Here is a 15,100-nt window from a genome sequence, read left to right as displayed (position 1 = left end):
TGACTAGCTGCCTTCTCTCTAGTTTTACACTGCTAAATTAGGGACGGCTAGCGCAGATAGCCCTTGTGTAGCTTTGCCCGAAATTAAAAACCAAACAAACAAAACTTTATTTATTCCACAGTAGCTAATCTGTATTTTTGATCACAGAATTCCTTTTATATTTTCACACATTTTAAGCAGTCGATGTTGATTTATACATAAGTAGCAGAAATACCTGGTATCCGGTCACACACAACTGCTAGTTCCTGTGGAAGTTTCTGGAATTTTGATAGTTGTACAACAATGTACGTACACTTTACATTAAATTATGTAAATCATCCGTGGGGATTTTATTGAAATTTTTGTTTCGAAATGAGCTGTCTTCACCCCATTACATCACAGAGTAAATTATCGACGAAACTGCCTTGTTCTTCTGTTACAACACTCATGAGATCTGTGCTGAAGAAAAACCAAATAACTTGTAAGTTTGTTTTATGTTACAAACCTACGCTTTTGTTGTAATGTTTAATGGTTAAATCATGTATCATGTTTGTGGAAATTTCTGTTTTATTTATTGCTTAGCTATAAAAATACTGTCTGGTTATAAACATTTTACGTAGTTACGATTGGTGGTGATCGGTTCGGTAAATTCCGAGATAGAAGTTTTGGACTTGCACATTGCGAGCTCTCGTATAATAATATTTTTTAGTAAACGTGCTCGTGGTCAGCCATGCCTTCGAATACGAGAAGCTAACGTGTGACAAAGTGCGTGTTCACGCCTCGAATCGGAATTTAGTGAAGCGCATGTGCAGTAAGTAAGCAAGCTCGGGGTTTTTTGCTAAATCATTTGCTTTGTATCAAGTGCTCAGTATTATTAGATGTTAAGAATTTAAACCTTGAGACCCTTTACAATGAAGACGTAAAACAATTCGGATAAATATTTTTGTTTTATCCTGCCCAACATAAATTAAAATAATCGAAACGAATATAAAACCACAACAATATGAACGGCGCACAGTGAGTGTGCTAATAAAATATATTGTTCAATAGGTAAGCCTAATAACGTGACAATTGGTTAACAATCAGAGAAGGTGCGTTAGGCCGAGGGGCACAATACCCCGAAGGCCCGATATTCCGGATACATATTTTTTGTTTTGTTTTAACAGCTAAAACGTAAAATTGATTGTTTATTTAAATCTGTGAAATTTTATGACACAAACACTCCAGGATACGACCTAAAAAGTGTCATTTTGTCATAAATAGATGGATAATGGTGTTATTTTCTTGTACGCATGCATGAAATTAACAGCAGTGCTCGTATATTTACCCGTCGGGTTTGGACTTTGCGATCTTTCTCTTCTGAGAGAATGGACATTCATGATTCTTATCCTACAATGTTGTTCCAACAACGAATGTTATGTCCCCGATTCATCAAACATGTCGAAATCATCCAGTCAGTAAAGTTATCTCAGCATGAAACGAGTTCGGTAAGTCACACACTACAGTGTTGAATCAGGAATGTTTCTTGTTTGTATTTTAAACCCGAGAGCGAGGTACGGCTTGAACCTGAACTCCCGCCAGAATGTACCCGTTTAACTTTCCATGCGTCATTGTATTCATTGGGCCAGGAATTTATATTTATTTCTACGTTCAAGTCTGGCTTATATTGGAAAAACTCTAAATCGGTGACTATCGAGACATCGGAGTATTGAACAAAACGTTGAGTATTGGTGAATTCAGTTAAACTATAGTATCAAACGGTTTAACGTGGGTCATGCCATTGTGGAGAAATAACTTGTAAATATAACACAACCTGTTAAAGGTTGTTAATGAACATGTACAACAAACACGTTGAACAATAATCATCGTATTAACCTGCTAAAGGTTTTTAATGATTGATTGGTTGATTTAGTGTTTTATGGCACAAAGCAGCTAGGCCTATCTGCACCAAACATTCGGTAAAAAGTTAAAATTAAATTTAGTAAAATTCATAAAAGGAAATTAAGGTAAAACAAAACAAAGTTTAAAAAACAACATAACATAAAACTAATGTTTACATCTGGTCTACAACGTTAAGAGAAAAACTACAGTAATACAAGTTGTAAAGAACTTTTTTGTAGCATATTTGTAATTATCATAACTCACCAGGAAGACTAACAGGTAAGTACAAAAACCACCATCAGTCACCGGAAGTTGGCCTTTTTAGTGCTGGTTCTGAGTTATTTGACGTTATGGCCATTTTCAAAAAGGAAAGTAATAAAAAGGTTTTAAAAGATGTGTAGCAAAATTATAATAATAACGCGCCAGGATGACTAACAGGTAGTTCAAACAGCAACATTAATCACCTGAAGTTGGCCTTTCCAGTCCTGGTTCTAGTTATTTAATGTTACAGCCAGTTTCTAATTTCAAATCGAACTAGATGAACTGTGATTTTTAAAAGGGAGCACATTAAAAAAGATGTAATGTATAAATTAAAAAACTTAAATGGCATTAAAAATATTAACGGCCTTTAAAAAAACTAAAAACATTACCAAGGTGGACAGTGTCACCATTACCAATAACTGTCTAATGTCATAAACAAACCTCATGACAGAGTATGTTTAAAATGGTGCCGTCGTTCTGAATCATAACGATAACAAGACAGTAAAATGTGGCTTATTGTGATCTGAATGTTACACAAACTACACACTGGTGCATCAGTTTCAGATAAAAGAAAATGATGAGTTAAAAAACTGTGACCAATGAGTAATCTAGTTAGAACAACTTCCTGTTTCCGATCCTGACGGTAACAAGACGGCAAAAATTCAATATAGGGTTTTATTTGGAAAAGCTTCATTTCACGTTGCTCACTCCAAATCGACTGCCATCTGGCACGGAGACGAGCCTTGAAAACAGGACCATACTCCATGTATGGGACAGGCACAGCGGTGATAGTGCCACAGCAGATAGACTAAGCTGCAGTGTTTGCGAGCTCGTTCCCGCGCATACCATCGGTGATGCTCCAGGTATCAGCTATCACATGGCCATCAGAGAGCAAGATCGAGAGGGGGACAGAGTTATATTGCCCACTGACCTTTCGAATCTTGTCCCATATGACTTTGGAACTGTTGGTAGAAGAGATGCTGGTTGTGAACTTAATCCGAGATTCCTTCTGGCTTTGACGTCTTAACCATCGAGCATGTGCACGCCCCCCCCCCCCCTGGAAAGCGAGGCAGTTCAAGAGTGTGTAATATCTACGGAAAGTATTTTAGGCTCGTTTTTGAGCCTTCTGTGCCATGTGGCAGGCAGGATTCCACCATGGACGAGGATATAGTGGAAAACGTATCGAGGTTTTAGGAATACATTGAGCAACTGCTTGTATAATGCAGTTAGTTACTGCTGCTTACACAATGGTGGGATCGAGTTCTGTGAGAGCAGTGAAAGAGGGCCAGTTTGCCTGATCCAGCTTCCATCAGAGCACGCGGGTCGGGTGGCATCGATTACGGCCAGTCTCTCTCAAGATTATAGGAAAATGATTACTGCCTCATGGATTATTGTCAACCCTTCAGGAAAAATGGGAATATAATGTAGGGGAGCAAATTGAGAGATCAATAGCAGTAAAGGACTGACTAGGTGCATGAAAATAAGTAGAAGAACCAGTATTGAAAAGAAAAAGGTTGTGATCAGAGAGCATACGCTCTATATAGCAACCCCTCCTATCAATATCAGTACTTCCCTAAAGGGGATGATGTCCATTAAAGTCCCGCAGGATTAGAAAGGGAGATGGCAACTGTTAAACGAGAGCATCAAGGTCTGATTGGTCATATGTCTCTCCAGGCAACAGGTAGAGAGAACAAACAATGAAGGTATGACCCAAGGAAGCGTGGATGGCTACGCCCTTCAAGGGTGAGTCAAATGGCAAAGACAGGGTGGGCACATGCTGATGCACTCGTCCATCACACAGCCTGTCATTTCTGTATAAAGAAACCCGCCGAAATGTGACTGTATCGGCAGGTTTCAGAAATGTGTCCTGTAAGGAAAGACAAACAGGATGGTAGGAAGCAATCAGTGTTTTGATGTCATCCAGATTAGAACGTTAACCTCGACAATTCTATTGTGTCAGGGTGGTCATTTTTATTTACGTGTAGGCGAACTGGCTGGAGAACCCTTCTGTTTACGACCACGTTTTTCTTTCGTTACTGTCCTTATTTGGGGGAGGTCTATCGACCTCCATGGATCCTGTCCTGGGTCGATTGGGTAGGTCTTTGTTGTTGGAAGGGGATTCCAGAGACTGAGGACGTGAACGAATGATTGTTTTGCATCTTGGGATGGGAGGAGATGTATCTGAGGAAATGCCTGTATCTGGAACCAAAGTATGTAGATCTTGGGGTTTGTTGGAATGTATGTAAGGGACAGAGATAGGTGTTGAAGTTGATTCATCAACTTTCTTAACCGTGGAGGACGAAACACTTTTTATTTGTTTGAAGAACAATTCTTTAAGGGCCACAGAGATCTCTCCCTGTACTCTCACAGTCGTTGTGGAACGAAGTGCAGCAACGTTCGTCCGAGATGAGGTGGTAGACAGCAATTTTCGAGCCTCAGTATAGGTGATGTTATGAATCGTTTTCAAATGCTGCACCTCTTTTTCTTCCAACAATTTAGGGCAAGAATGAAAGTAGGACGAGTGAGAACTATTGCAATTGATGCAATGAAGGTCAGTTTCACACTTATAGGCATCATGTTTCTTGCCACTGCAACGAGCACACGTCAAGAAACCACAACATGACGTCTTCGAGTGACCGAACCGCTGACACTGGAAACATCGGGGAGGGTTTGGAATGTATGACCGTACTCTGCAATTTAGATAATCTGCTTTGATGGTGACAGGTGGACGTGGTAATGTAAATGTGAGAATGAGGACATTGGTCGGCACCATAATTCCATCTTTGCGAGTGGAGATACGCCTCACTGCAGGGTTTCGTGAGCACTATACCCAAACACCAGCATCAGATATAATGTCCACAACACTTGTTGAAAACATCCAACACTGGTACTTGGTTTATCCTAGCCCGAGTGGACCAGCCGATTGACCCAAGGGGGGCCGCCCTTCTACAGGAATTCAAGGACAAAGTGGTGTGTTAGGGTTTGACCCCTCAACCACCAGGATCCTCTCCTCCCCTTCACGGGTTGCCACGCACAGAAAACACATGGGTGGATGTTTAGATTCCAGAGGAGGTAAACTGAAAGAACATAACTTGTCCTAGGAGGTCCCCTCACCACATACAGGAATCCACACCAAGGGGTGTTAATGAACATGTACAACAAACACATTAAGCAACAATCATCATGTTAATCTATTAAAGGTTCTTAATGAACATGTGCAACAAACACATTAAACAACAATCATCATGTTAATCTATTAAAGGTTCTTAATGAATATGTACAACAAACATTAAACAACAATCGTCATGTTAATCTATTAAAGGTTCTTAATGAACATGTACAACAAACATTAAACAACAATCATCATGTTAATCTATTAAAGGTTCTTAATGAACATGTACAACAAACACATTAAATAACAATCATCATGTTAATCTATTAAAGGTTCTTAATGAACATGTACAACAAACACATTAAGCAACAATCATCATGTTAATCTATTAAAGGTTCTTAATGAATATGTACAACAAACATTAAACAACAATCGTCATGTTAATCTATTAAAGGTTCTTAATGAACATGTACAACAAACATTAAACAACAATCATCATGTTAATCTATTAAAGGTTCTTAATGAACATGTACAACAAACACAGCAACAATCATCATGTTAATCTATTAAAGGTTCTTAATGGACATGTACAACAAACACAGCAACAATCATCATGTTAATCTATTAAAGGTTCTTAATGAACATGTACAACAAACACATTAAACAATAATCATCATGTTAATCTATTAAAGGTTCTTAATGAACATGTACAACAAACACATTAAACAACAATCATCATGTTAATCTATTAAAGGTTCTTAATGAACATGTACAACAAACACATTAAACAACAATCATCATGTTAATCTATTAAAGGTTCTTAATGAACATGTACAACAAACACATTAAACAACAATCATCATGTTAATCTATTAAAGGTTCTTAATGGACATGTACAACAAACACAGCAACAATCATCATGTTAATCTATTAAAGGTTCTTAATGAACATGTACAACAAACACATTAAACAATAATCATCATGTTAATCTATTAAAGGTTCTTAATGAACATGTACAACAAACACATTAAACAACAATCATCATGTTAATCTATTAAAGGTTCTTAATGAACATGTACAACAAACACATTAAACAACAATCATCATGTTAATCTATTAAAGGTTCTTAATGAACATGTACAACAAACACATTAAACAACAATCATCATGTTAATCTATTAAAGGTTCTTAATGAACATGTACAACAAACACATTAAACAACAATCATCATGTTAATCTATTAAAGGTTCTTAATGAACATGTACAACAAACACATTAAACAACAATCATCATGTTAATCTATTAAAGGTTCTTAATGAACATGTACAACAAACACATTAAACAACAATCATCATGTTAATCTATTAAAGGTTCTTAATGAATATGTACAACAAACATTAAACAACAATCGTCATGTTAATCTATTAAAGGTTCTTAATGAACATGTACAACAAACATTAAACAACAATCATCATGTTAATCTATTAAAGGTTCTTAATGAACATGTACAACAAACACATTAAACAACAATCATCATGTTAATCTATTAAAGGTTCTTAATGAACATGTACAACAAACACATTAAACAACAATCATCATGTTAATCTATTAAAGGTTCTTAATGAACATGTACAACAAACACATTAAACAACAATCATCATGTTAATCTATTAAAGGTTCTTAATGAACATGTACAACAAACACATTAAACAACAATCATCATGTTAATCTATTAAAGGTTCTTAATGAACATGTACAACAAACACATTAAACAACAATCATCATGTTAATCTATTAAAGGTTCTTAATGAACATGTACAACAAACACATTAAGCAACAATCATCATGTTAATCTATTAAAGGTTCTTAATGAACATGTACAACAAACACATTAAACAACAATCATCATGTTAATCTATTAAAGGTTCTTAATGAACATGTACAACAAACACATTAAACAACAATCATCATGTTAATCTATTAAAGGTTCTTAATGAACATGTACAACAAACACATTAAGCAACAATCATCATGTTAATCTATTAAAGGTTCTTAATGAACATGTACAACAAACATTAAACAACAATCGTCATGTTAATCTATTAAAGGTTCTTAATGAACATGTACAACAAACATTAAACAACAATCATCATGTTAATCTATTAAAGGTTCTTAATGAACATGTACAACAAACACATTAAACAACAATCATCATGTTAATCTATTAAAGGTTCTTAATGAACATGTACAACAAACATTAAACAACAATCATCATGTTAATCTATTAAAGGTTCTTAATGAACATGTACAACAAACACATTAAACAACAATCATCATGTTAATCTATTAAAGGTTCTTAATGAACATGTACAACAAACACAGCAACAATCATCATGTTAATCTATTAAAGGTTCTTAATGGACATGTACAACAAACACAGCAACAATCATCATGTTAATCTATTAAAGGTTCTTAATGAACATGTACGACAAACACATTAAACAACAATCATCATGTTAATCTATTAAAGGTTCTTAATGAACATGTACAACAAACACATTAAACAAGAATCATCTTATCAACCTGTTAAAGGTGGTTTAGTAACGTGTACAACGAACACATTAAACAATAATTACCGTATTAACCTGTTAAAGTTGGTTAAGTAACATGGATAAGAAATATTAAACAATGATTGTCGTATTAACCTGTTAAAGGTGGTTAATGAACATGGGCAATAAACACATTAAATGGTGATATCGTATTAAACTTTGTTAGGTGGTTAATGATTGTGTACAACACACAGTTGTGCTAAACGCATTGACCCGTGGCACGTGAATCGCGAGTTATCCAATACCAATGGTGATACCTTCCGCTGAGTGCTTTTCAAAATCATAAACTTAAACCGGGTTTAACACGTCTCTTTACTTTATTATCATATATAAAAATGACAATTCTGTATGACTAGAGTAAAAATATGAAAGTAAAGGTAAAATAAAAACGCTCTGATCTTTTATATTTAAAAATGACTTCTAATAGATATAATTTTGTGGTTAGTAATATTTTTTCTAGGTCAGTAGGTTTACCAGCCAGTTGCTATGACGTCAAGTGCATTCTTGCTTATTTCCGCTGTAGTGAATGAAGAAAGCGGAAATGGAAGATAGTTGTTAATTACTTCCGATAGTTAAGTATTTTCTGCTTCTAAGCAGAAGCTAGAATTATAAAGTACTTATTAGAGCGTGGATATCAGCACATGTTAAAGTAAATTCTATATGTGCAGAAAATATTTCCTTTCCTTAATAAAGTTTATTATTACAATTTGGAACAATGGCGCTACCTACACTTTTTTCAGCTTGTGGCACATGTGAATATGCTCAGACGTTAGGCCTGATGACAGTCTTTGACTGGAATAGGCAGAAGTTACTGTTACGGTGTGTATCAGTAAGACGTATCTAATTATAAATTTTAAAAAATGTGTTAAACTTATTATAAATTAACACTGCCAAATAAAACTTAATAGCTGCAAAAATTCTGCGGCACATTTGACAATCAAGTGTGTCACAGCTGTGTGTTACGGCACTGACCTGGAATCTTGGTTATTACAGGTGCACTATATTACTTTATATGTGTACATGTTAATGTAAATAACAGTTATGAATGAAGTACAGATCGTTTGTTTACTAATAAGTTTTAACAGAAATTAAAGCGTGACATTGCTTAATAAAGGTCCTTCGCCGGTATAGCGGTAAGTCTACGGATTTACAACGCTAAACGCAGGGGTTCGGTACCCCTCGGTGGGCTCAGCAGATAGTCCGATGTGGCTTTGCTATAAGAAAACACATACACGCTTAATAAAGTATATAAACAATATCATTTGTCCTGAATGTTTTATATTATTATTATCGTGTAACTTGGAAGAAATTCCTCCTTTTTGTATTAGAAGTTTTAAAACTTAGAAATATTTAAATGATGCAAAAGTTCAGTATACTTCTGGTATGCCTTGTATTCAAGTGATAATCCCATATCATGGTTTGGTTTAACGTAATTTTCAGCTCATAGACCATTTTTACTATCCAGTAAATCTCAAGAACCACTTGGGCATATGTGGAGTCATAATTCTTAGTTCTATCTCATTTTGCTCCCCAGTGGCACAGGAGAGTCTCTGTAGACTATATACTGGGTTTAAATACCCTTGGGGGATACAGCAGGGATAGGCCACTGTATAGCTGTGTGACTACTTCAATGACACTCAAACACACTTTCTAATGTATTGGGAACACAGCTCAATGGTACTGTTTCTCTTTCAGTGAATTATAGAGAAGCAAGGTATGTCACACTAGAGATGTCTTTTATCATTCGGAGTTCATAGAATTCTAAAACTATACTTTATAAATTGTTTTCCTTAAATAAATTTGCACGTGAGATGAAGTTTTATTTTCAGTTGAGTTGGAAATTTTATTTAAAATCTGAAATTAAGCCAGTCATGGCCATGAGAACCTGCAGGAAGGATAAGAGTTTTTGGCCCCCCCTTACATTTCATAAATAATTGCAGAAGTTATTATGTAAATGTAACATTGTAGTCAAACTAAATATTTTTAGTAATTTCTTATTTAAATCATAACTTTGTTTCCATTTGAGTGCACACAACACACGTTCTTTTCGTCTGTTGACTTAAACTGTGAAAGCTGATCCACGTATTTTGCCCCCTTGGTAATGTTTCTGTGGGCATCTGTGACCATGACGTTTTAAGTAGCATCCTTGTGCAGAACTTACCAAGAATGGTCTGTTCACTACCTGTGTATTTTGTATGCTTGTAAACCTTTTATCTTCAGTTTTTCACCAAAAATTGCATGTGTCAAAATCAAATCTCTATTTTTCTGACTTTACCATTATTTTCTCTCATGTCTATAAATAAAATAGCGACTCACACAAACAAATCAATATTCTAGCATGGCATGACCAATAATAATGGCCTCAAATCTAAATGACAGGATTTAGCATTGAAAGCAGAGATAAAATAGAATTACCATAAAGCTAAACATGTACTGGTTTTTTTCTTTGTTGTTTGTAGAGTAAACTGGTTCATGATGTAACTCGTGGGGAATCTGATGTTAACCTTGAACTCTGTGTGGTATCAGATACTGAGAATGTGTACTTCTGCAGTTGTCAGATTAATTAGTTGAAACTTATTCATTATGCCATGTTTGTGCCAAACAAAATTGTATAACCAGCTCTGAAAAGGAAATACTAATATACCAGTTGCATGGGAAAGGTATAATAAAGGTCTTGTCTGTTTCATAAGACAGAGGTTATTTATGGTATTATTAATAAATGTGACTTTGGAAAGAACTAGTTAAAAGTTATACCTTAAAACCACAAAATGCTCAAGTAATATTGCAGAAAACAAAAACATTTTGTAGCTTTTTTCATACCATTCAAAATAGCATTTTGATCTTATTCAAACTTCTGACTTTTACTTTAAAAGCCCGTGAGATATTAGCCAAAGTTTACAGCATAAAAAGGACAACCTGTTTGCTGCATGTTGAGGCATGGATGTTTCAGCTTTGTTGCCTATTTCAAAAATAGATATTTCTATAATTTAACCAGTATTTCTTTTTATCTAAAACCAGAGAGATATTTCTATAATTTAACCAGTATTTCTTTTTATCTAAAAACAGAGAGATATTTCTATAATTTAACCAGTATTTCTTTTTATCTAAAAACAGAGATATTAAAATTAACAATACATATAAATTATTAAGCTTATAATAAATGTATTATTTCACTTATGTGATATGATAAATGGCATTCTTGCTACAGTTTTTTTAATCATAGAAATCCTACAATATAATGTTGTTCAATTGTTTTAATGATTCAACATTTTGGAAGAAAATTGTTGAGGTACACTGGTTTTTGAATTTTGTTATATGAAAATGTAAGAGTTGCAATAAGTCACACAATATTTCTATGTGACAAAGAAATTAATTTTTAAAATTGATTTCATTTAGCAACACTTATATTAAGTACTTTTAATCAGTTTATGATTATTTGGAAGGATACAGTTTTATGATATTATGAGGTGAAAGCCTTGAAACTGGAGTCATTTGTTATGGCTCTTAAAATTCACAATCATATAATTTAAGCCCTACAGTTTTACATTAAAAGTATCTAATTTTTATCACATTTAACATTTTTACCTCCAGTTTTCAAACCTGATTTAATCTAATATCTGCTTAATGAAAAAAAAAAAAAAATCATTATTCTCTTTCATTACAGACCTGGAAGACATTCCTGACAATATTAAAAATCTGAAATGCTTGGAGGTGGCAGACTTCAGTGTAAACCCTTTAACAAAGTAAGTAATATAAAAGACACAGAGTAGCATTGTCTTCTATTCGATTACAGAACAGGCCTTGTTTGGCAGTTAGAGAAAAATGACTAGACCCCAGGTAAAGCTCCAGACAAACCTAATCTGGGTTTAAACACAGATTTTGACTAATAATTTTTTAGGTTTGTTTTTTAACCCATTTTTATTATAGTTTTAACCATAAGGCAGTACATATTGTATTATAATACATAGTTGAAATGTATGTTTAACTAATGTAAATACTATAAATATACTTAAATCGTCATAATTTTATATTGTAGGATTTCACATGTTGGTATTTCGGGTTTCTTTGCAGTGCCATCTATCGAACGTTTTGTGAAGTATTCTTCACAAAAAACACGATTCTTTTAATTAAATAGCATTCAGCATTTAAAATTTATACATTTTAATTAGGAACATCATTTTATTTATTCATATTGACTTTTAAACAATACATTTAATGTTTTTGTGTATTGAAATATTCATGTGTTAATGAAAGATTTAGAATTGTACATTTTTTATGCATGTGCAAAGTTACCATTGGGTAGCTAACCATGATAGATGTGTGGACACATTCTTTTTATTCTTCTGTTCTGTTTCATGTTGTTATCTTATTTCTCACTAACTCCTCCTTTTGTTGCTGATGTATTTTTGTAGTGTTTTGTAAAGTTTGTCATTCTATATTTTCACTTTCACTTCTATATTAAGTTAGCAGGCCTGGCTGGCCAAGTAGCTGGAGTGCTCAACTTACAATCTGAGAGGCATGGGTTTGAGTCCCCATCATATAAAACATACTCACTTTTTCAGCCATGTAACGATTACAATGTGCTGGTCAATTACACTATCCATTGGTAAAAGAATAGTCCTTCTCTCTGGTCTTGCACTGCTAAATTATGGATGGCTAGAGCAGATAGCCCATGTGAAGCTTTGTCAAATTCTAACCAAACCAACCCATTAAATTAGCTGATTCTTGCCACTTTACTTCTTAATATTATAAAATCCTACTGTTAACAAATGTAGTTTTGATCTCAAAAAGGATATTTTATTACTACCATTCGTTAGAGAATCCCTAACCCACAGAGACAGTCTTCTAAAAAATACCACTAAAAATTTAAAATATATTTAATATAGTTGAATTATCAGTGTGATATGATGGTGAATGTAATAAGTCAATGAGCTTTATCATTAATCAAACTATTCACTTACTACCATGTGCTGTGGGGTCTTGGTTTATGTGGGTTAGAAGGGTTCATAGTACCTACCACAAAATTTTAGGAGTACAAAAATTGCAAAATGTGGAAAACAGATACTGATAAAGACAAATTGATATTTATGATGAAAGTTTGTGTGTGTGCAAAACTTAAACTGATATTGTATCAAATACTGGAAAAATCAATTCCAGATAAGGTCTTATTTGATATATATGGAAACCAAATTAATTTTTAAAAATATGCTTAATGGTCTAAACATTTTTATTAACTTTGTCTGTTAGTGTGGCAAAAGATCATTCCTGATACAAAATTTACTGTTTAAAAATAACTTCTATAGAAAATTAAATGACCAAAGAACATAACATGGATAGATTAAACAAAGATGTTGCCATGTTAAATTCTCATAAAGTTCCATTTTTCTAAAGAGTAATCTTAGATATTTTATGCATATTTTTCTACTATGTAACACTTTTACACTCTGAGGAAATTAGACTGTAAGTGTTATTAAGCCATACCACATCCAATTTTGATCTTCAGAGTGACTCGTGTCTTACCATCAGTAATTAACGTCTTCACCTTTTAAGTATCTGATTTCTCTAGAGATTATTGCTACAATTTATTTTCTATTCCTGTCTGCTCCTCCTGGTTCTTTTCTTGTTTTTTTAGCTTATCCAAAGTGCCGAGTCCTTGTATATTTTTTATATAGTAATGTTGGTTAAAGTACCAACAAGATTACTCTGTGTGTCTTTGTGTAAATTTTGTACTATGTATGTAGTATTCAGACCATGACAACATCCAAGTTGGAGTTCAGGTTTTTTACATAACTTTTTTAAATTTCTACATTGGTTTCTAGATGGAAAATACCTCTTATTTCCCATTACCTTTCAAAAGTAAGTTCTACGGAAGTTGCTCAATTACTGCAGTATTGTGTGTAGGTCAAAGTTTTTGTTTTACAGGAATTCTTTCAAATGTTGGTTATCATTAACTACATAATTAGGTCATCTTTCTTCATCAGTATTAAGGGTTAGTTTTCATTCACTTTGTTGCATTGGTCTTTCTTATTTACTTGTTAATTATATCTTAAATATTTATATAATTGTACTTTGGTTCAGGTAATCATATGATTGACATCTCAGTGAAGGTGCCACCTTCTTCCCTTCAGCTTTAAAAATTGTCATCGTGTCTCTTTGTTTTTGAACTATATTATACTGTTCCTCGTCCAGCAGTTCAGTAGTGCATGGTTGATACTAAGCATTTTAAATTATTACATGTTTGTTTCCATGACCCGAGTGTTAATTTTGTATTTAGTCTATTTTTATAACTATACGTTTTGCTTATTGTTACTTTCATTAACAGTATTGGTTATACAGTTATAATGTGTGAAATGTCATTTCCTTTTCGTTATATTTTAATACAATTTATAAAACACTTGGAAAGTTTCAAATGTTGATTTGTGATGTATTTTGTAACATAATATCACATTTCATTTCTATTAGAATTCCAGCATCCTTTACTCAACTGAAAAGTTTGACTTTCTTGTGTCTGAATGATGTATCTGTTGTACAGCTGCCAAATGACATTGGGAAGTAAGTCAGTTTTGGTTTTATAGTTCATTCTTATTCTAGAGATATGAAGAGACCAGTGTAGTTTAAGAATCTTAAATTCCACTTTCTGTGTGTGATAATTGAAAATTCGAGAGAATAATTGTTTTTTAGTGTATTAGGACACAATGTTAGATTTTGCTGAGATTTGGGTGATTAATGTATTTGCTAATCATTTAACTTATAGACTCTCTAATCGACTAATATGCATCTCTCACCTTATATTCAAAATAAAAACAACCACTATCTTATTTTAATGTGGTATTGACCTTTCTTATTTCATTGAGTTTCTTTATTTTGTTTTTTAAGTAATTTTCAAATTACTATTAGTTTCATATAGTTTTAAAAAAATATTTTTTGTCAGAGAAAACAATGTGGCAAAAATTTGTTTTCTTAAGATAATCTGGATATTTACTATTTGTTGAGTGAATTAATAACATCAACTAGATATCCCCAGTTACTGCTAGAAATAAAGAACCTCATAATCCCAAAATGTTATTTTTATTTCATTAAAAATTTCACTTTACAGCCTCTTCAGGGTCCCCTGCTAGTACAGTGGTAAGTCGACAGGCTTACAATGCTAAATTTAGGGATTCGATTCCCTTGGTAGACTCAGCAGATAGTCCAATGTGGATTTGCTATATGAAAACACATATGCCTATTCAGGATCATTCATTAAAACACAAGTGGA

At 33.5% G+C, this 15,100-nt stretch overlaps 1 protein-coding gene across 1 annotated transcript in view; it reads left to right on the top strand.

The window, feature by feature from the left end:
• The first annotated feature begins 336 nt into the window (after window positions 1-336).
• LOC143246652 (protein scribble homolog) overlaps window positions 337-15,100 on the top strand; it is a 252,713-nt gene continuing 237,949 nt past the window's right edge. Inside the window, 3 exon segments of the mRNA XM_076493711.1 lie at window positions 337-460; window positions 11,507-11,585; window positions 14,305-14,394. Of these exon segments, the coding sequence (XP_076349826.1) occupies window positions 352-460; window positions 11,507-11,585; window positions 14,305-14,394 (278 nt within the window). The 5' untranslated portion in view covers window positions 337-351.

This window comes from Tachypleus tridentatus, chromosome 3 (assembly GCF_004210375.1).
Source record: "Tachypleus tridentatus isolate NWPU-2018 chromosome 3, ASM421037v1, whole genome shotgun sequence".
Classification (NCBI taxonomy): domain Eukaryota; kingdom Metazoa; phylum Arthropoda; class Merostomata; order Xiphosura; family Limulidae; genus Tachypleus; species Tachypleus tridentatus.
Note: the sequence above shows the minus strand (reverse complement) of the source record. Positions and strands in the feature narration are given on the sequence as shown.